Genomic DNA, 20,229 nt, shown 5'->3' with positions numbered 1-20,229 from the left:
AAATTGAAGCGGGGAAGGCCGGAAGCGAAGGACAATAACAAAAGTACCGCGTCTGCATAACTACAATTTTATTCGAATTGATTTATGTTCACTTTTAACAAGTCGTACTTTACATCCGTCTTTACACGTCTTTCCATGTCGTGTACTAGCGTAGATAACGGCAACTGCACTGCAGTTGCGCTAACTAGATAATTCGTTTTAACGTTTTTATTAATTTTTTTATTAGCCGGCAGCTATGTCGATATTTAGTGTACAAACGAGGAAGCACGCCGCTTATTATGACCATCTACTGTCAGCACCGACGTCCAGGACACCCGGCCGGAAATCACCAGGCACAACAACGCTCGGCAAAAGTGAGCCGACATCCAGAGAATCGGCGAGTGAAGACAGCACACATGATAAAAGCCGACCTGTCAACAGGACGTATGTCGTCTCTGCGCTGTCAAAAAGCGGCAGCGGGGTGCAGACTCCCTACCGGGGCCGACTCACCCTGCAGAGGAGATCAAGGAGGAAGACTGGAGCCGAACCAGCGGAGAAAACCATGACTGACAGCAGCCAGAACACCACGCCGGCTCCGGAGAAAAGACTGACTCTGCAACGCAGGACCAGGACTCCCTCGATGGTTAAAGGCGCACACGGGGTCAGCGGTGCGGGTCTGCAGCCGACGCCGAGAGTTCTCGGCGAACCAAACGGCAGGACACCCGGGTTATTCAGGTCCACGAGTTTAAGAGAAACTGCCTCTAAGAGCAAAGGAGTGGAGACTCGGGGGAGGTTGACTCACAACAAGACGCCCTCGTCTTCTTCTGCGTCTTCCTCCACGGGTAGGCAACTTGAAGACCGGCCCGACACCTTTAAAACTCCAACCAAAAAGACCCCGTTTGAGAAAATCGCCAGCAGGAGGGACGTGTTCGAGAGGCTGGCGGGGAAAGAAGCACCCAAACCGGCGGCGGTCAAATCTGCAAGTCTCGAGAGGCCCAAACCTCGAGCACAGCAAGCCGAAGCCACGAACCCCGTCCCGGCTGCTCGGGTCAGCAAGGCGTCCGCGGGTGCGCACAGACCCAGCGCCGCGCTGCAGGTGAGAAAGACGACCACCTCGAACCAGCAGGGAGACGTGGCCCAGGTCAGGACCCCTGCTCCAGCTCCAGCTCCAGCTACAGCATCTACGGAACACCTCCTGTCTCGTCCCAGTGAGGCTCTGAGGCAGCAGGATTCATTTAAGATGGAGAACAGCGCCGTGACCGTGGCTGTCCGGGTCCGTCCTTTCAGTGCCAGGTTTGTCAGCGGATGGTTGGTCTTCTGGAGCAGATGCACGTCTGATGATTACACTAAACCTGCTGAAAGCTTGCTGACAATGCTGACACACCCACTTTCCCTCCAGCGTGAATCAGATAGCGTGAGGAGTATTTGGCCAAGCATTTATAGAAGATGTATTCCCGAGCCCGGGTTCTGGAAATGTTATGATATTTCAGGAATTGTTTGGCGATATGACAACTGAAGTAATTTACAGCATTAGGACTTTGTATTTCCAGACAGGTTTTAAACATTATTAGCTTGAAATGGCCTTGAAGCTGTTTACCTAAGCTTGGGAAATAACAATCAAACTCCAAATAATGTATAGGTTTTTTTTTAATTTGTTGATATACAGTCAGGAAAAAAAAAAAAAACCACTTTTGATATGTCTTTGCATTTTCTGCTCGGTTATAGGGAGAAAGCAGAGAAGGCCTCACAGGTCATCTACATGAACGGCCAGGAGACTGTCGTCCAGCACCCAGACTCCAAACAGAGCTACTCCTTCACATACGACTTCTCTTTCTGCTCGGTGGATGACGGTGACCCCGGCTTCGCAGGCCAGCAGATGGTGTATGAGACTCTGGCCAAACCTCTGCTGCTGAGGGCCTTCGAAGGATTTAACACCTGCCTGTTTGCTTACGGCCAGACAGGTTCAGGCAAATCATACACGTGAGTGTTTTGGTTTTTACTTTACCACAGGCCTTTTTTTTTTTTTAGCAACGTTAAATCAGGTCCCCTCTTACAACCTGAGCTTTTTTAGTCTTAAAAATTCATGCTGCTCTTGAAATGTTTTTTTTTGAAATTGCAATCTGTGTTTGATTAGCTTAAAATTATTGTCTTGCAGGATGATGGGTTTTGAGGAGGAGGCGGGGGTTATCCCACGTTTCTGCCGGCAGCTGTTCTCCAGATTGGCTTCAATGGAAAATGAAGAGGCAAGATGTCAAATGGAACAATTGCTTGCCAGTTAATTGCTTGTTTTAAAATATCTACATTCCAAGACATTTTTACTTGAACAATCTAGAAGCTCCACTTCATCCTCAGAAAACTTTCTAACCATTGAAATACTTGAAAGTGTGTTGTATCATGTATTAAATCATCCATTTGGGTCCTTTATATTTCAGGTCAAATGTCATGTTGAGATGAGTTACTTTGAAGTGTACAATGAGAAGATCCATGACCTGCTGGTGACCAGAGATGAGCCGAACCAGAGGAGGATGCCTGTGAGTAGTTTGGAAATTACTGAAAGTCACTCCAGAAAACACGGAATTGGAAAAGTGTTTATATTTTTTAATGCGGCTTGAAAGTTATTTTTTTTAATTCTTGCCGATGTGGCACATATCCTGATTTAAAGATTATATTGAAAGAATGTAGTTTGCGTTTAGTGTAATGGGCAGCTACATTTATTTATTTATTTTTGCCCATTGGTGAAAAGAAAGTGACATTTACCCGATGATCACACGAGATTTACTCTTCCTCATAATGCCACAGGGATATTTATGTATTTTTTTTTACTATCAGTGAATAACCAGAGAATATGTCGAGTCAAGATAAAACATAGTTGCTCTGTTTTTTTTCCAGCTGAGAGTGCGGGAGCATCCAGTCCATGGTCCCTATGTTGCTGAGCTCTCTGCGTATGAAAATCTTTCTTTCTTTTGCTTTATTCTGCTTCAATAAAGGCCAGAAGAACATCCCTAAAAGGAATGTTTTGCTGAATTGCTCACTTTGTTATGTCTTCACAGGAATGTGGTGAGCTCTTACAAAGACATTCAGGTAGGTTGAAGCTGCTGTCAAGCTATCTTCTTCCAATCTGTAGCTGATGCCTTTTAAGAACAACTTTGAATGAGTGAGCTAGTCAGGGTTCAGTGTCAAGTAGACAAATCCTCCATGCAGCAATACAGGCATCAACATTTGACCTAATGTTGTGAAAGTGCAGCAACAGGCACACGATAGAAGTGAACTCCACGAGAGATACGCCCCCCCGAGAGAAGCAGTCATGACTGACAGTGTCCTTTTGTTTCCAGGGTTGGCTGCAGCTGGGCAACAAGCAGAGAGCCACAGCAGCCACTGGAATGAACGACAAGAGCTCCAGATCTCATTCTGTCTTCACTCTGGTTATGACCCAGACTAAGGTATGGCCTCCTGACCTGACATTACCCTGTGACACATCATTCCCTCTAAATCTAAATCGTTCAAGAGAGCCTAAGATATGTATGGAAACTAGACATAAGGCCACATTTGCTTTTGCAGGTAGTTAAGAAAATGAAAAGTTAAGCAAATTATACATCTTGTGCGTTAATGCTGGAGTGACAGCTTACCGGGGTGTGTTAGCTGAATGTTGTTTCAGTCCGTTTGTCTTTGTGTGCAGACTGAGTTTGTGGAGGGAGAGGAACACGACCACAGCATCACCAGCAGGATCAACCTGGTCGATCTCGCAGGCAGCGAACGCTGTAACTCGGCCCAGACAAGTGGAGACCGTCTCAGGGTACACGCGCGCGCACGCACGCACGCACACACACACACACACACACACACACACACACACACACACACACACACACACACACACACACACACACACACACACACACATTTCTATCCTTGGTTATGGCTGCTCACATATTTCATGGTTTGCTTCCTTATTAACTGAAAATCGTTGTGTTTTGTGTACAGTGTAAAGTATTTGTCGCTCTTAGGTATCACCTCGGGTCCTGAAATTTGTGATGCCCATTTTTCATTTTGACATGTCAAAACCTAAGCAGTAACAGTAATGGTCTACAGAAATCAATAACAAAACATTTAATCATGAGTTGTATCCTCAGTCGATTATTAGACTGAGATTTCTTCAAGATCTAATGTATTCACACCCATTTGTTCAATTTATGTCCCAGGATGCTTCATTCTCACAGAAACTGTATATGAAATGTGTTGTATCAAGACTGGTATTGTAGCTAGCTGGTTTTGTGTTGTATCAATCAATGTTATTCTAAAAATCTTGTTTCCTTGATTATGAAAGGTAATGGTTTTGGATAAACCTCTCATGTACTTTAGCAAGATTGCAGTTTATTAAAATGTTTCTTGCAGGGTTATTTACATTGTAGTAACATTTTCATCCGTGCAGTCTCATAAAACACATATTCAAAACAGGTAAAGCCAATATTTCTGTGTCATTGCAGGAGGGTGCGAGCATTAACAAATCCCTGCTCACACTTGGAAAGGTCATCTCTGCATTATCAGAACAGGCGCTGAGCAGGAAGAAGGTCTTCATACCGTACAGAGAGTCTGTTCTTACATGGTGAGCAAACACTACTGTACACACAATTTTTTTGTTTTGTAAGCCCTCTTTATTATTCTTTATTTGATCAGAAAAATAAAGAAAAGCGGTCAAGAAAAGAAAACTATTGTATGTGAAGTTGTGTGTGAGATTCATATCTAAGACAGACTTTTTTTGAACAAGACATTCACAGCACCTATAAAATAGAAAATGCAGTATATGAACTGAAATGAGTTATAAATATGGACATATTCAACCAACTAAAAAGACAATCTCACCAAAACGATTTCAAAATGTTTTGTTTTTTTTACTTGGTCAGCATTTTTATTTGAGGAGGATCTTGACCGAGTCCCATTTTTTTATTATTACTATTTTTATTTTCTCCTGCAGGCTGTTGAAAGAGAGCCTCGGTGGAAACTCGAAGACTGCCATGATCGCCACTCTGAGCCCGGCGGGCAGCAGCGTGGAAGAGACCCTGAGCACTCTGCGCTACGCCCAGCAGGCCCGCACAATCATTAACGTGGCCAAGGTCAATGAGGACACCAGTGCCAAGCTCATCAGAGGTCAGCCATCCATAACATCCACATTCACTCATGTTGTAGTTAAAGGATATAATTTTGTTAAAACTACAATTTAGTCCATTTCTACAACCTGTTTATTTAGCTAAGCCTCAGCAATAGTGGTCATAAATTGTTTTATTTTATTTTTCAGTATGTTTCCGAACTTGTGAGCTCGAATCTTCACCGCTGTCTGTAGCAGCCTGCTTTTCAGTGATTCTGGTTCACACACTTATGACACAGTATGTTGACGGTGCTGGTTGGGAGGGAGATGATGTTGCAGAGATAAATCTTTGGCCACCGTAGACTGTGACATCAACAACAGAGAGGGAAAAGGAGGCAAGCTAACAAAAGCCCTTGATGATGATTTTGATGTTAAAGGGATCCTTTTTTTGCTGGAAGGTTCACAAAGAACCTGAACATCTGCTGTCCTACTCGAACAGAACCACACCTGTATGTCCTTATTCACAAGGAAAACCAATGGTAGCTGTCTGTCCTTTAGCTCCTCCATCATCGCTCTTTCTTTTTGCCTTTGTTTGACTCACAGTCTTTCGGTTTCTCTTTATGTATGAATGTCTTTCTGTTTGAGACTTTGCTCTTGATCTCTTTCTCTCTCCCTCTGTCCCACATACCCTCCTGTCTATCCATCACCGGCTCATGCAGCTATCCAGTAGAAATTAAAGCCTGGCCCTAACCTTGCCTCCAGGCCATATTTATGCACTGTCAGTTGCACATGGCGGCTAACTGTCATGCAAGTATTATTTTTCATGAGCTGATCGCACTGCTGTTTGACATTTTTAGCACTAAGGGGAGCTCTTGCTGTGGATTTCTCTCACATCGCCTGTCAGTGTGAGACGTTGAGAGTGAATATGTCTCAGACATTACAAATCAGGTCAATGTTGCTCATTAAATTGTCTTTCATGAGTGACATCGTTCGGCAGTTCACTGACCAAATCTGAATAGTTCTGTGGCCTCTTTTGATGTCGCATCTTCTCAGGACTTTTCTCAAACTCCCTGCAGTTTTGTCTTAACATTTAATCAAAGCTGCTACATTCATCTTTGTATAAAACAATTTTGGAATTTTCTGTGTGTTTTAGACCTGAAGGCAGAGGTGGAGAAACTGCGGGCAGCCCAGATGAGCTCCCAGGGCGTCGAACCAGACAGAGTCAGGCTGTTCCAGCAGGAGATCTTCACCCTAAAGAACAAACTTTGTCAGCAAGAGAGAGAAATGGTCGAAGCCAACCGGTTGGTATTACTGCAATAATAGTAACATTATTTGTATTCTTTTGAAATCACCCAGAAATAAACAGTTTTTTGTTTTTGTGGGGGTCAAAGTGAAAGCTGTAGTGGATTTTGGAGAAACCTACTTGCATGTTATTGTGTATCAAACTCCTATTCTGGTCACAGGCATAGTATATTTGCAAAAATGTAAATTTTTGTATTCATACATATTCATTTAATTGAATTATACAAACGTATAAAGATTACAGTTTTAATTCTAGGTAAAAATACAAGGTCACATTCAAATATATATATATAAAAAAAAAGAAGAAAACAAATCATTTTTAGGGTTGCTGTTTTCCTTTTTATATAAATGTTAGGCAGTGGGAAGGTTTAGAAGTGATTGAATTGATATATCTCAGATTAACACGACAGAACTCAACCCCAGGTTCTATTTTATTCTATTTTCAGGGCGTGGAGAGAGAAACTTGAGCAAGCAGAAATTCGCAAACGTGAAGAGACCAGAGAGTTGCAGGTATTTTTTTTTTTTTTTTTTTTTTTTTTTTACATTTATTTCCATTGTCCTTTTGAAACTTCCTCTGCACAGTACTGTTGATTTTGTTGTGTACAATCTTCTTTTGAGTCCGCCAAACCTAAAAGGTCAAAATAACAAAAGTTGAAAACACGCTGTTTTAAAGATGCCTGGGTTTGTGTTACAGAAGAAGCATTAAACAAGCTCTGTAAGTGTTTCTTTCTTTGTATTACTAGAAAGCAGGTGTGACATTCAAAGTGGACAATCGTCTTCCCAACCTGGTGAATCTGAACGAGGATCCTCAGCTGTCCGAGATGCTTCTTTACATGATCAAGGAGGGTCGAACCACAGTGGGCAAGCTCAAATCGGACTCCAGCCACGACATCCAGCTGACTGGGGCTCTTATTGCTGACCAGCACTGGTGAGAATGAATCCCTGAAGGAGTGTGAAAGCAATGACCTTCTGTTCAGTTGAATAAGCATCATGTCCTCTGTTTGCAGTCTGGCCAGTCTTACACTTATATTTATTTCTAAAAAGTCCACAACTGTAGTAAACAAGAGAATAATAATGAGTCTGGAATTTTTTTTTATAAATTACATTTTAGAGGAAGACTTTGCTGTGCAATGTTGTTATAATACTGAGAGTTATCCTAAAATGTCAGTTTCCAGAAGTAGCATTAATCAGCAGCCAGTGTAACAATAAGTATGGCTGCATAATGGAATCCAAGTGAATAAATAACTAAACTTATGAAGAGTTAAAAGATACGAATCCACTGTGATTAATAGCCTATCTGCATATTAGTTCAACATGGGAATTAAATTAATTTCAAAATGTGCTTTGTGTTTTTTATTTAAGTGTCATATCCAACATCCACAACACTGTCAGCATTATTCCTATGGAAAATGCCAAGACCTTTGTTAATGGGAACCTCATCTCTGAATCCACTGTCCTGCACCATGTAAGTAGAGTACAATGTTTTCGTAGCTTTTCTAAAAGTTTATCATCTTCTTTTGTTATGGCGGAACTCAAATTTAGGGAATTTCACATGTAACAAATCAAACTAACCAGCCTCCTTCACTCTTCTCATCTGTGTTTATTCATTTGGCCTCTAGGGTGACAGGGTGATTCTTGGTGGAGACCACTACTTCCGCTTCAATCATCCAGCAGAGGTGCAGTCTGGGAAGCGTGTGTCATGCTGGACAGATGCAGGCGAAGGTCACAAAGACTTTGAATTTGCTAAAAATGAACTACTTGTGGCTCAAAGAGCACAGTGAGTGAAAACAGACCAAAATAAATGTGTTTTGGATTCCTCTGCTCATATTCTTTTTCATGTCCTCTACTTGTGAACTATTAATTCAAGTCAGAATTCCCTTTAAGCCATTTTTGTGTGTCCCAGGCTTGAGGCAGAAATTGAAGAAGCCCATTTAAAGGCAAAAGAGGAGATGATGCAGGGAATCCAGATGGCAAAGGAGATGGCTCAGAAAGAGTTATCTGACCAGAAATCGCTGTATGAAGACAAGATCCGAGCCCTGGAAAAAGAGCTGGTATACAACATTTAAACACTCACTTCTTTTTTTTATTCAAAGGAGGTCTAGTTGCCTTGCATTTCTGCTCCATTTATGATCATCATCATTTATGATCTACCAATTGATGTGCATGCTCAGGGAACCATAGTTCTCTCACATCGCCTGTTTGTGTGGGACTGACAGTCCACTGATTGTTTGCTGTACTTCTATTGTAGTTATTGTAAGTCAATGTGCGTGTCGGTATCACCAACTGTAAAAACAACCAATTGAAAGTAATAGGTATACTTCCTTAAACCTTTTAACTGAACTATCAAACAGAGCAAACTTCTGCATGTCCTCACACCGTTAGTTTATGTAAGCAGTACAGAGTAATACTAACAGGCCATTCTTACAGAATGAGGAGACTGAGCAGAAGCGTCGGCAGGAGTTGGACAAGCAGACGGTGGCCAGCCAGATGGCAGAGCTCAAGATGGCCAAGCAGGAACTGGAGCAGGAGGTGGACACCCAGAAGAAACGCCTTTGTCTGCACATGGAGGCCAAGGTCAGGACTCGCAACACTACAGCATGTTCTATTTTCTCTTTATTTGAAAAATTCCTGGGATGTTTTTTTTCTATACTGAATGGTTTTTATTCTGTCTCACACACACACACACACACACACACACACACACACACACACACACACACACACACACACACACACACACACACACACACACACACACACACACACACACACACACACACACACACACACACACACACACAAAATTGTCCTCTGCTTGATCCAGCTGTCAGTGTCTTTCAAATTCTTCATCATATTTTAGTGATCCGTTTTCCAAATCTCATTTTTAGCTTTCACCACTGATGAGTTAACTCTTTGAGCACACAATAGGATCATTTAACAGGCTTATAGTCAGAGTGGGTGGTAGATCTGTTGTATGTATGACATTTTAAACAGGTCTTATTTCAGTCATTTTATATTTTTTTCTTTTCTTGATCCTCAGAAGTCAGTGTATTTATTATATAATGACATCATCTCCTTCACTCACTCAGTCTCATGATTTTTCATGACATGAAATGAACTTGAGAGGCTGAAGAAAATACGCTGACACAGAGTTTTATGCTTAACCAATGGGCCATTTGGGATGTGTTTTGAGCCATGGTGGAGCTTAACCGCAGACAAAAAGTTTTAGCCCGATGGTTTTTAATATTGTTTACATTACCATGATTCACTCCAGGCGATGGAAGAACACAATGTGTGCCAGGCGAGGATTGTCGATGCTCTGGAGGCGGAGAAGAGAAAGATCAGCAAAGAGCTGGAGGAAATGCAGAAAAAAAGAGCTTTCAGGGAAAACCACACTCCCCATAACGGTGAGAGTTTGTAAATTAGTACTGAACAAATCCTGGAGTAAGGAAGATGCAATGAGAAGGCACACCATGTTAAGTGGAGGTCCAGATGGGACAGGTTTGCCTTAAAGCCAGAAGTATTGAAATACAGAATTACTGGACATGAGTTAAATAGAAGCACAGGAGACAGAGAGGCCATATAACATATGTAGTATGCAATTTATTGTAAAGTGATTAACAACTTTAATTTGTATTGTGATTCATCTATAATGAAACCACACAATGTATAGTAAATGTATAAATCTAACTAAATTGCATTCATTATGTATTACATTGATAGGCTCCGGTATGAGATGAAATGTTTCCTTTAGGCTTAGAACTTGTGAGCTTTTTACTCTAACAGACTGTAGAGGGCAGTTTCAGGGACGTAAGTCTTTCAATCACGTGTATTGGAATAAAAAAGCAAATAAAAAGTGCCAATGACTTTTGTTAACGTGTAACTTAACTGCTCTTATAAAGTGAATCCTTTCAATGTACAATCTAGTGCTACTAAGTAAAGCTAATCTCAGCCAGATGCTCTCTGACTCCAGGCTGCTGGTTGCTGTCAAGTTAATGCTTAATTTCTCTGTTCCAGTCCGTTCACAGTGGGACTCCATGAAGTTGTCCTTGACGATTGAGGAAGCCAATAAAATCAGTGCCATGCTGAAGAAACACACAGTCTTCAGCAGGTATAAAAATACAGTTTTCACACGATATCATTTGTGTTACAAACGCAACATTAATTCATTATAAACCCAGTGAAGCTTCACATTGAGTTTAAAGAATTATTTGCATTTTGCCTGCTCATTATTCAAATTTTCAGCATTTCAGAAAAATCCAAATATCATCTTTGTGTGTTTTAGACATGAAAGCTCTGACAGTGAGAACCTGCAGAAAGGCAATCTGCTACAAGTGCGAGTTCAAAACACAAAGCTGGGGATCTCCACTTTCTGGAGCCTGGACAAGTTCCAGAACAACATGGCAGCCATGAGGGAGCTCGACCAGGTTTGCCATTAAATCAGTTCTGCCTTTTCATTCATCACTTTTGATTGAATGATTATTTTACGATCTTAAAAAATATTGAGTGGGTATTATGTTGATATGTGTGACACCTGAAAATGTTACTGATATTTTACAAATGCAGTTGATTTCTAATATGAAAATGACCTGGACTTGTACTTGTAAATTAGAAACCCTGAATTGCCTTTAGGTATAAATGTCTTAGTCGTATCGATGGTGTTTCCCAGTCTTACGGACAGTTTTTTTTTTTTTTTTTTTTTTGCCTCTGTAGTTGGCCTGAGCGATCGTTTATGCCACTTTATTGCACACATTTATTTGACATTCTGCATACAATCAGAGTGATTACGCATGTAATTTATATCTGAAACTTATTTATACTCTTAAGGATTTTATAATTTGGAAGAATATGCAATAAGTAGATTTACGATCAAGCTGATAAATTTATAGAAAGCTTGTGTGCACTTGCGCCTTTATTTGACCAGTATTCGAATAAGATAAATGCATGACGCGTGTTGAGTAAAGCATATTGAGCAAGTCAGCCTGTCTCTTCCTCATTCTGCATATTCAGAGGCTGATGTAAAGCTCACGCTCAATTGCCAGTTTCCCAGGCGTTTGACCTTATTTACAGTCCAGAATAGGTTGTTTTATGCCCGAAGGAGTGACGCTGCCTCACTTTGGTGTGCTTTTCTCATTAAGTTGAATAAATGAGAGCGGGAATGTCAGCAGTAGTTTACTCTCCGCAGGGGGATTCCACCTCTAAAGATGACGACGTGTTTTATGACCCCGATGATGAGTGGGAGCAAGATATATCGACCTCCTCTGCTTCCACCTCCTCCTTCTCTCGCCGAAGGTAATTATCCAGGTCTCTCTTCCTATTCATCAATCCCTCTTTTCCAGCAGTTTACATTTACACGAGATTTCAGGGAATGAATTAATGCTCTTGTTCAATTGCATGAAATATGTTAGTAAGGAAGTTCCGAAAAACACAACTTGTTCCTGAGGGAAGTACGGGACTTATTTAAGCATGTCAGGGCCTGTTTGGACAATGTTTGTGCTTTCAGTGCGTGTGTGTCGTGAATTCACAGCCCTCACACTGAACTTTTTTTAATATGTGTTCGGCAAAAGGATGTGCAGTATATAGTAAATTGAAAGGTGGATGGAACATGGAAAGTCCTTTTTGTCACACAGTTTGGAAGATGTTGGTTATTTTCACAAGGTCCTCCTAGTTTCCAACAGTATGATTTACATCCTGGCACATATTTATGACATTGAACCCGTCCTTTTTCCTTCCATGAAAAGTTGACGTGAAGTTGCTGCCCACAGAATATTTCCTCTGTTTATTAATTTCATGTCCATGAAGGCCGGGCCGAGGCGTTTAGAAAGGGGACGAAAGGTCCTTGTGTTTCTCACTTCACTTCACTACACACACACACACACACACACACACACACACACACACACACACACACACACACACACACACACACACACACACACACACACACACACACACACACACACACAACACCTGCTGCACATGCAGAACCCCCAACATTTTCCCCTCACTTTGTTGTTGTTCTTGTCAAGCGCTCCTGGTGGTTCCCAAACTACCACCAGCCCCAGCCAAATGAAACATGGCACAGGGTCTGTGGTCCCGTCATACTTCTCTCTCTGACTCCATTCATTGCTGTTTACTGACCTTCCCAACTCTAGGTTGCTCCTAAGGTTTATTCTCTTGCTCCCTTTTCACACCCGAGTTTAACATAAATCCAAGAAAAATAGCACATTTAAAATCGGATTACCTTAACCCTGTTTAAAGCATTCAAACACCCTCTGCCCTCATTAATGAAGGTAAAAGAAGTCTGTCAATGGTAATGTTACAGCAATGTCAGCAAATACATGATGGCACAGAGATGCTGTCCATGAATCCACACGAACAGAAAAGATGACGAGCAGTCCAACGAGTACAACAGGAACATACCGACGAACCTTGGGCTGCAATAAATATACAGACTTTTGCACCTAGTGCCATAATAAAAGTCAATCCAAATGAGAGCATTAAGTAAATGTCTAAGAAAAATATAAGTGTGGAGTGTTGGCAGTATACTCACAGGACTCTGCTTCTGGTTGGTTTAACTTTAGAAGCAGGAGTCTGCTGAAGAGTAAGAGAATCTCTGGGCGTCTCTACGAGATCCGGGTCCATCCGATTCAGAGCCTCCTCAACGGCTCCTCACAGTCTGCTGGTAAGGCACTCAACAAAATTACTTGAACCATTTCACACCACTAGCCATTATCATGTTAGACCTAAGTCCAGTAGTGAGGAAACGGGGATGGGAATACAGCAGTTATGAGGAAAATACCTTTTACTGGTCTCTGATTTGATCTTTGAAGGAGCTTGGTTACAGAAGTTGTTTTATCTCCACCAAAAAAAAAAAAATGATGCACAATGATTCGGGGTTACAGCTGTTAAACACATGTTGGTTACTATGCTTGATTTTGTGACACACGGACATTTACCATGACACCGTGTTGTATGGATGTTTTCTGAGGTCTTCTTTGTACACACCGACACAGGGTTGATGGGTGTGACCAAACCTCCGTCCACCCATTCCAGCACCACCGACCCCACCATGCCCGCCATCTGCAAGGAGATGATTGGCCAGTCGTTGGCCCGTCTGCGTGGTTGTAGCGGGACAGAAGAGAGCTTGGCTGATAGGTTCATCTATGATCTGAACCGGGTATACACGGCGGTCCAAACCATTGCTGACCTGTATGACAATCTGGACGATGACATTCAGGACAGTGGTGAGTTTCGATTTGTCTGTTATGAGTCAGACGAGTAGCAAGCTAGTGCTACTGTTTCATTATTTCTAGGTAACTGACCTCATAAACATAAAAAAATATGCAGAGTTTTGGGATGAGATTCCGATCCATCCAATTTCAGAACAGTTTGTTTAGCTAAGAGGCCCTAGGTTATGTTTTCTTCTTTTTGTGTGTGTGTGTGTAGGTCCATTTGGATCAAACTTTTTATTTAAATTTTTTTTCCTGCAGTGTTTGCATGTAACTTGGTGGCTCAGACTGAGCTGGTCAAGGCCACCACCGCCATAGAGAGTGCAGTGTTTGCTACAATGCAGTGGTTGGCCGGCGTTAAACCCTCCTCCGGCCTGCTGTTCACCATCGCAGAGGAACTCAAGAGCCAAGTCAAGAAGATGGGAGGATTCTTCCAGATGCTTATTCAGGTAAACAAAACAAAAATACCACACTTAAAAAGCAATGCAGTGACATGATATTGATATTTTCCTGGCACTTGCAGGATATAAATGAGTTTAAAAAAAAAAAAAAAAGAGTGCAAAATCTAAGCTGACAAATGATTTTCAATTTTGTGTAGTTTGGAGATGGGGTGGCTCATCAAAATGCAGAGCGCTGATTGACGGGTCTTAGCTCTGAGCTGTTTGAGCTCTGTCTATGGAAATGGCAAAGCAGAGGGAATTCTCAACCTTGAGCCCCAAACAGAACATGAATATATGGAAAATAAATCTAAATTCCTTACCAGTCTTGGCACCTAAACACACAATTTTCCCCACTCAATCCTGATTTTTAATATTTTTGAGCATTTTAATTTATTTACTGACCCTTCGACTGTTGTGTTGGCTTGCTCGCATTGATTCGCCATTAAATCAATTTGAATTCAACCTGTTTGTCAGTTTGTTTATGCTGACTTGATGTTTGATTGAAACGGGAAAAAAAAAAAATTCCCTTTCCAGGGTTGTGAATCCGAGATCACGTCGATGGTGAAGGAGGCACGGAGGAAGAGCAGTCAGTGCCTGGATGCGGCGTTGCTCGCACTCGGCCACCTGGCGGTGGTGACAGGCATGCCTTTGAACGTCATGGGGCTGGGCGCCCAGGCCACAGGCAAGGTAACACCGCCAATAATACCGCAGCAGCTACTGTCTCTGTGAAGGCTCTGGGGTTCAGTGTAATCAAGCCCCCCCCCCCCCACTCCACAGTACCAGAGAATGAAATATTAGCTGTGTGGATCTCAGAGCAAGGAAAATATCAAGAAGTGGGGAGTTAATGATCTGTTTATTTGCAGTAGTATCTCATGCTAAAAAAATGTTTGTTTTTTTTCAAGTGTTACAGGCTTTACACTTATATTCTTCCTTTTTTGTTTATTTTAATTCAACGCAGTAACAGTAATCTGCATACTTTTTTTTTAAATTTTTAACTGTTTCTCAAAATCCAGGTAAAATATCCACAAGGCATATCATGAATAGTGGTATGCCTAACATCATTACTGAACCAGACCAACAAACAACTGCCAGAAACCCAGCTACAGAAAATGTAATTTGAAAACTCCTAATGCTGGAGACGGTGTAGCTGCCAGGATGGGATTTGCAGGAAATCTAGCGTAAAAACACCACAGCAACAATCAATGAGCACCAAAGGTATCAAAAAGAGTATCTGTGCTGTTGTATACAGTATGTTGGCTGATAAATAGAGAGAAATTCCATCACAGAAATGCAAAACAAAGTTTGTGGTCATTTAGAATGTGTCACCTTAACATAGTTCATCCGCCAGAGAGAACTGACGAGTTTATTTACAATATCAGTTGAACTGTAGTTCTCGTACTGTTCTAAACTAGAGGTCCCAAACCTTTCACACCATGTACCAAACCAAATTTGTCAGGTATCACCTCCACAGTCCACCTCTTCAGCTTTGAAAACTTCATCTCACCTGTCAGGTCCAGCTTTGTGACTTGTATGTGAATGTTGGTTTTTTTGGACCTTGTAGCCACTTTCCAAATTTCACTCGCTGCACTTTCTAAAATCAGCATCTGGGGTGTCTGCATCTGATTTTGTCAAGCTAAATTTTGTGTTTTGCTATGATGGATGTGACATCACATCGCCCTTCCTAATAGGCACCTTTTTTATTTCTAAAATATTTTAATTATTGTCAACACATTTTTGCATACTTTTAATATGATGCATACATGAAGTCACTGCTGTTTTTAATCAATTTTTTTTTTTTTTTTTTTTACTTTGGCAGTTGGAGTGTAATTGTTATGCCTTTTCAGCAAAGCATGTCACAGTTTGGGAATCACTGTTCCAAACCTCCAAAACACTTAATTTATTTTGTTTATTGTATTTTATTGCTCTAGTAACTGATCCGAGAAATGCTGTTAAAAATCTGATCATGTAAATATGATTGAATCTTTCCAGCAATCGGTGGTCACCTCTCTGCTGAAGGGAACCAAAAAGGGGGTCCGCTCTCTCTTAGAGGAGAGCCTCACTATCACCAGGGGAATACTGAGAGAGGCTCAACTGGCTTATCCCAGAAACCAAGTAAGAGTTCATAATCTTTTAAAAATGTTGCCTCCTCTTCCAGCCCTGTTTCACATGTTGAAGAAAAACAAATATTTTATTCATCCTATCACACAATTTGACCTATGCTATAAATATATCTTTTAATTAAAGAGTAGATACGTATTATTTTTTTTTTTAAAGTTTTTACCTGTGGTACCTGTTATCTCTGCTTCCAGGTCCTGCAGAGTCTAAAATCCAAGACGCTTGATGCAGCTCGTGCTCTGCAGAGCTACATGCATTGTCATATTTCGGTGAGTTTCAGCTACATAACCAACTATAAACTAGGAGCTGTAAAGTGTCTACTTTCTGCACTCTCAACTACTAAAAAGTTTACTTCATATTTTAGGAAGCTAAATCTTTATATTCTATGAATACAGTCTGTACCCAACCCTGAGAAATGTTACCAACACTTCCTGCCTTCTGTGCCTTATTTATTTGGTTCCTTATATTTCGTATTGTTTATTATTGGTGACATGATGAAGCTGTAGGGCGAGACAAATATGTTTTCCGCTAGACAATGGGAGTAATTGAATTCAATTTTAAGTGCTGCCGCTCGGTTTAATAGCACTCTGTAACACGACACATATTTTCGTATCAGCCATAGTTTTAGATGTAGATGTGTAATATTAGAACAGATTATTGGTATCAATATATAGTACAACCATACATTAAATAATGTATGACCCTTTGTTTCATAATATTACATATTCTGGTTTGCTAAGAATATAAAGACCAGATAAAAATGAAAGATGGTCAAAATTGAAAAATGATTGACAGCATTAGCTGCCAGTGATACGCAGCTTCGTTACAAAAACTACTGGCTCTTGCGCGGTTAAACCGTCGCAGAAAAACCGAATGCAAGCTCAGCCAAGCTCCCCTGAATATGTAAAGGTGAACAACAATCCTCCATCTCGACACAGGCTTAAATGATACAGATTAATACCCACCTCCACACCTCCACAACAGCCCTGTTAAAGATGCCACTCAGCCTTTATTGCTCCTGTAAAGCTCAATGCTCTGTAAGCTTATCTCTCTGCAGTCATCCCCCGGTGGTCGTTCATGTAATGAATGTGTTGAATGAAGTGGCATAAGTCACGGCTAACAGGCTTGTTTGCCGTTATCTTAGCCACACAAGCTAGCAGCTTTTTTTTTGTTTTTGTTTAAAAACCAATAATTGACACGTATAGGAGCGGGGACATTTTGCTGCCCACGGTGTAATTGTAGTCAAATAAACCCGAGTTATAGCCTCCGACGGCTACTTTCAGGGTGACTTTTGAACAAAGCGTGCGATACGGTCCTGTAATTATGGATCATGAATGTAGGTGTTTCTGACTTTGTTAAATGTACCAGAGCGGTGAACCCCAAAAGGTTGACTTTATAGCTTCCCTCTTTACAGAAGAGCCTGATTCGTGATTCAAACATGGGCACAAATGGAAAAAAAAAGTAGCATTTGGAAGAAAATGTTTTTGTTACAAAATTACTTCGTTTATTTGATATGGGGGAGAAAACTACTTAAGCCTGATAATTGTTCATTACTAACAGGAATATGGATTTATGGAAGACAAACTGAGGAAACTGTAGTTTAGGACGAGATTAACACTCCTTCAAACCATTACATTTGAAGTACCTTTGAACAAAGATCTCAACTGCAGAGCAGCCTGGTGACAGTCTGTCTTAATCAGTTTAATTACGTGTATACTGTCTACTGGTGTCCTCTTTAATTCTTTTTGTATGTATCTTAAGAGATGTATTTTTGCTTTATTGCTTTACATTTCTTCCTGATTATTTGCCCTGTCTTGTTCTCATTTTTTTGGGTGTGCTCATGTTTTCAAACAGGAGAGAGAATCTGACCCAGAGGAGGTGGAGGAGGAGGAGGGAGGAGGAGGAGGAGGCCTCAGCGTCTCATCTGCAGAGACTGAGGACGACATCGAGCAAACTGTTTGCGTTGAACCAGGCCATCAGACAGCTGCATTCCTCTCTGTCGGCAGCCCTGCAAGGTGAAAGCTTTTGACTTGCTCATAGCCAGGGAGTTTAGCTGAGTTTTATCCAGATTGACTACTGTAAACATGCCTGGGTCACAGCACTAGAGGCTTTCTGGACACAGTTACGGTGTAATAAAACATTTTGGCACCAAACACAAAATGAATCATTCTGATTCTTGTTTGCCCAGCTACTTTTAAATTGCTATGATACCACTTTAGTTCTGGCTATGATTTGACAATAGATGGTAATAGAGTTTGAGAGGTTTGATGGATGGGTAGCTAACTGCGACTGGCTGTATGAAGTAATACAGCCAGTCGCCAGCCTTAGACACATGCAATGCAACCGATTTTTGTTGTTGCCGGGGTCACCAATCTTCCTCCCATCCTCCTTCCAGGAAAAGACAGAACCTCTGACCTCAGCAGCTGCAGAGAGCTGATCTCCTCTTCCGCGAAGGCTGTTGATGAGCTGATCACTGGTCTGGCCAAGGAGGGAGCGGTTGCCCTGTCCCTGCAGCTTCCCTGTCTTCAGACCATTCTGTCTACACGAGACGAGCTCCACTCTGCCCTGCAGTCCTTGTCCTGCTCCTGGAACCAGCAGGTTGTAGAAGAGGAAGAGAGCAGAAGGTCAGCTGCTTCTGAGACGAGTGCAGAGGATGAAGTCTTTACCAAAGAGAGAGCTGCCACTCACAGTGCTGTTAGAACTCGAGTTGTTCGTAAGGTCGTGTACTCCCTCGCTCCAGGTGTGCTGTCCAACGGCAGCCCGCACTGGGTGTAATGTGTGTTCATGTTGTTGATGTGCTTGCACCATTTTTCACCATTTACTATAGAATTTAAGTGTTACCGTGAAGAAAACTTCAGGGTGGGCCTACTGCCGCGTCGTGGGTTATTTGTTTTTGTAGCGTTACATCACAGGCAGCAAACACTGCACAAACTCAATGCAATGCAGTCATATTCACACAGCCAATTTTCTTGCTTTCAAACCCACGGTAACAATTCCTATCATTTTGTCACTTGTGCTGTGGTGTAAAGGCAGCTGGTGGTGAGATATAGTTTACGTTCTTTCCTTAATTTGGTAAGAATTTGCTTCTCACCACTTTAAAGGTATTTTGATACAGGGTCCGGGGCAAAGACTTCAGTCACATTGAGAGGATGTTTAGAGAAAGCGTTCACTGTTGTACTCTTATTTTTCAGAGGCCACTGAATATTTCTTTTTGTGTAATTTTTTTTATTGATTGAAACATACAACATTTCAATATTCAGCCGCTCAGGTATGCTGTTTTGTAAAAATTTATGTCTTTGTTTCTACTTCTGCTGCATGTTTTTTTTTTTTTCCTTGTATGAAGGCATTTTTTTGTTCTCCTATTTTCTTAAGGCTTTGGTCTTGTAACACTGACTGTAACAATTTGCACTTGTAGAGACTTGTACATTTTGGGTTTCTTCTTACTTTATCAAAGTGCTGTATTATGTCCTTTTAGTGCTGTGTATCACTTGGTAAAAAAAAAAAAAAAAAGTCTATGTCAAAATGATATAGCTACGTGTCCTATTACAATTTATTCATGTTGCTTGATTTAACAAAGACCCGTACTTTTCTTATCCAAGGTCACTATCCAATTAATAAAATATTTTGCCCATTATAAGGGTTTTACAGTATTATATGTGAATTGGCACTTATGGTACAGTGTAATCGGGAAATGTTAAACATGTTTATCATAATCACCTTGTAGTCACTACTAAAATTATATCACAAGAGGTCAGACATTCATGATTTCTATACATTTTCTCTCTGTTGTTGGTGAACATTCAACCATGTGTTAATCTAAATATGTATGGTCCTAGTCCATTTATATAGTGAATGGGTTCACATTCATTCAAAAGTCGAGCCTGACTGGACCTCTTGGTACCCACTTAAAGGCCCCCGGAGGTCCCTGAACCCTACTTTTGCAACCCTCCGCTCTGCTCGTTGCAAGTAACACCCACTCCTCCTCCTCCTCCTCTGTGCAGCCTCCTCTTCATCCTCCCCTCATGCTCTCAGGAGTCCGCCACTGCCTGGGTTTCCCTTCTGCTTCAATAAGAGACTG

General features: G+C 41.4%; 2 protein-coding genes across 2 annotated transcripts in view; both read left to right on the top strand.

The window, feature by feature from the left end:
• LOC138623038 (GRAM domain-containing protein 2B) overlaps window positions 1-20,229 on the top strand; it is a 191,551-nt gene that overhangs the window by 142,086 nt on the left and 29,236 nt on the right. The gene's annotated exons all lie outside the window — the stretch shown is intronic.
• On the top strand, window positions 236-19,057 carry kif14 (kinesin family member 14). The gene is given in 30 exon segments (XM_069702208.1): window positions 236-1,272; window positions 1,705-1,959; window positions 2,135-2,222; window positions 2,412-2,510; window positions 2,869-2,921; window positions 3,030-3,060; window positions 3,312-3,419; window positions 3,656-3,772; window positions 4,464-4,582; window positions 4,952-5,124; window positions 6,216-6,363; window positions 6,811-6,874; window positions 7,108-7,292; window positions 7,727-7,829; window positions 7,984-8,141; window positions 8,268-8,415; window positions 8,792-8,938; window positions 9,639-9,771; window positions 10,382-10,475; window positions 10,650-10,791; window positions 11,550-11,656; window positions 12,949-13,049; window positions 13,381-13,611; window positions 13,858-14,045; window positions 14,571-14,723; window positions 16,026-16,148; window positions 16,346-16,420; window positions 18,006-18,044; window positions 18,046-18,166; window positions 18,547-19,057. Coding segments are annotated over 30 exon segments (4,920 nt in total). The 3' UTR covers window positions 18,927-19,057.

This window comes from Brachyistius frenatus, unplaced genomic scaffold, assembly GCF_029030835.1.
Source record: "Brachyistius frenatus isolate BFR_SWC_R1_liver_20210118 unplaced genomic scaffold, ASM2903083v1 Contig_41, whole genome shotgun sequence".
Taxonomy (NCBI): Eukaryota; Metazoa; Chordata; class Actinopteri; family Embiotocidae; genus Brachyistius; species Brachyistius frenatus.
This window is presented reverse-complemented; position numbering and strand designations above follow the sequence as displayed.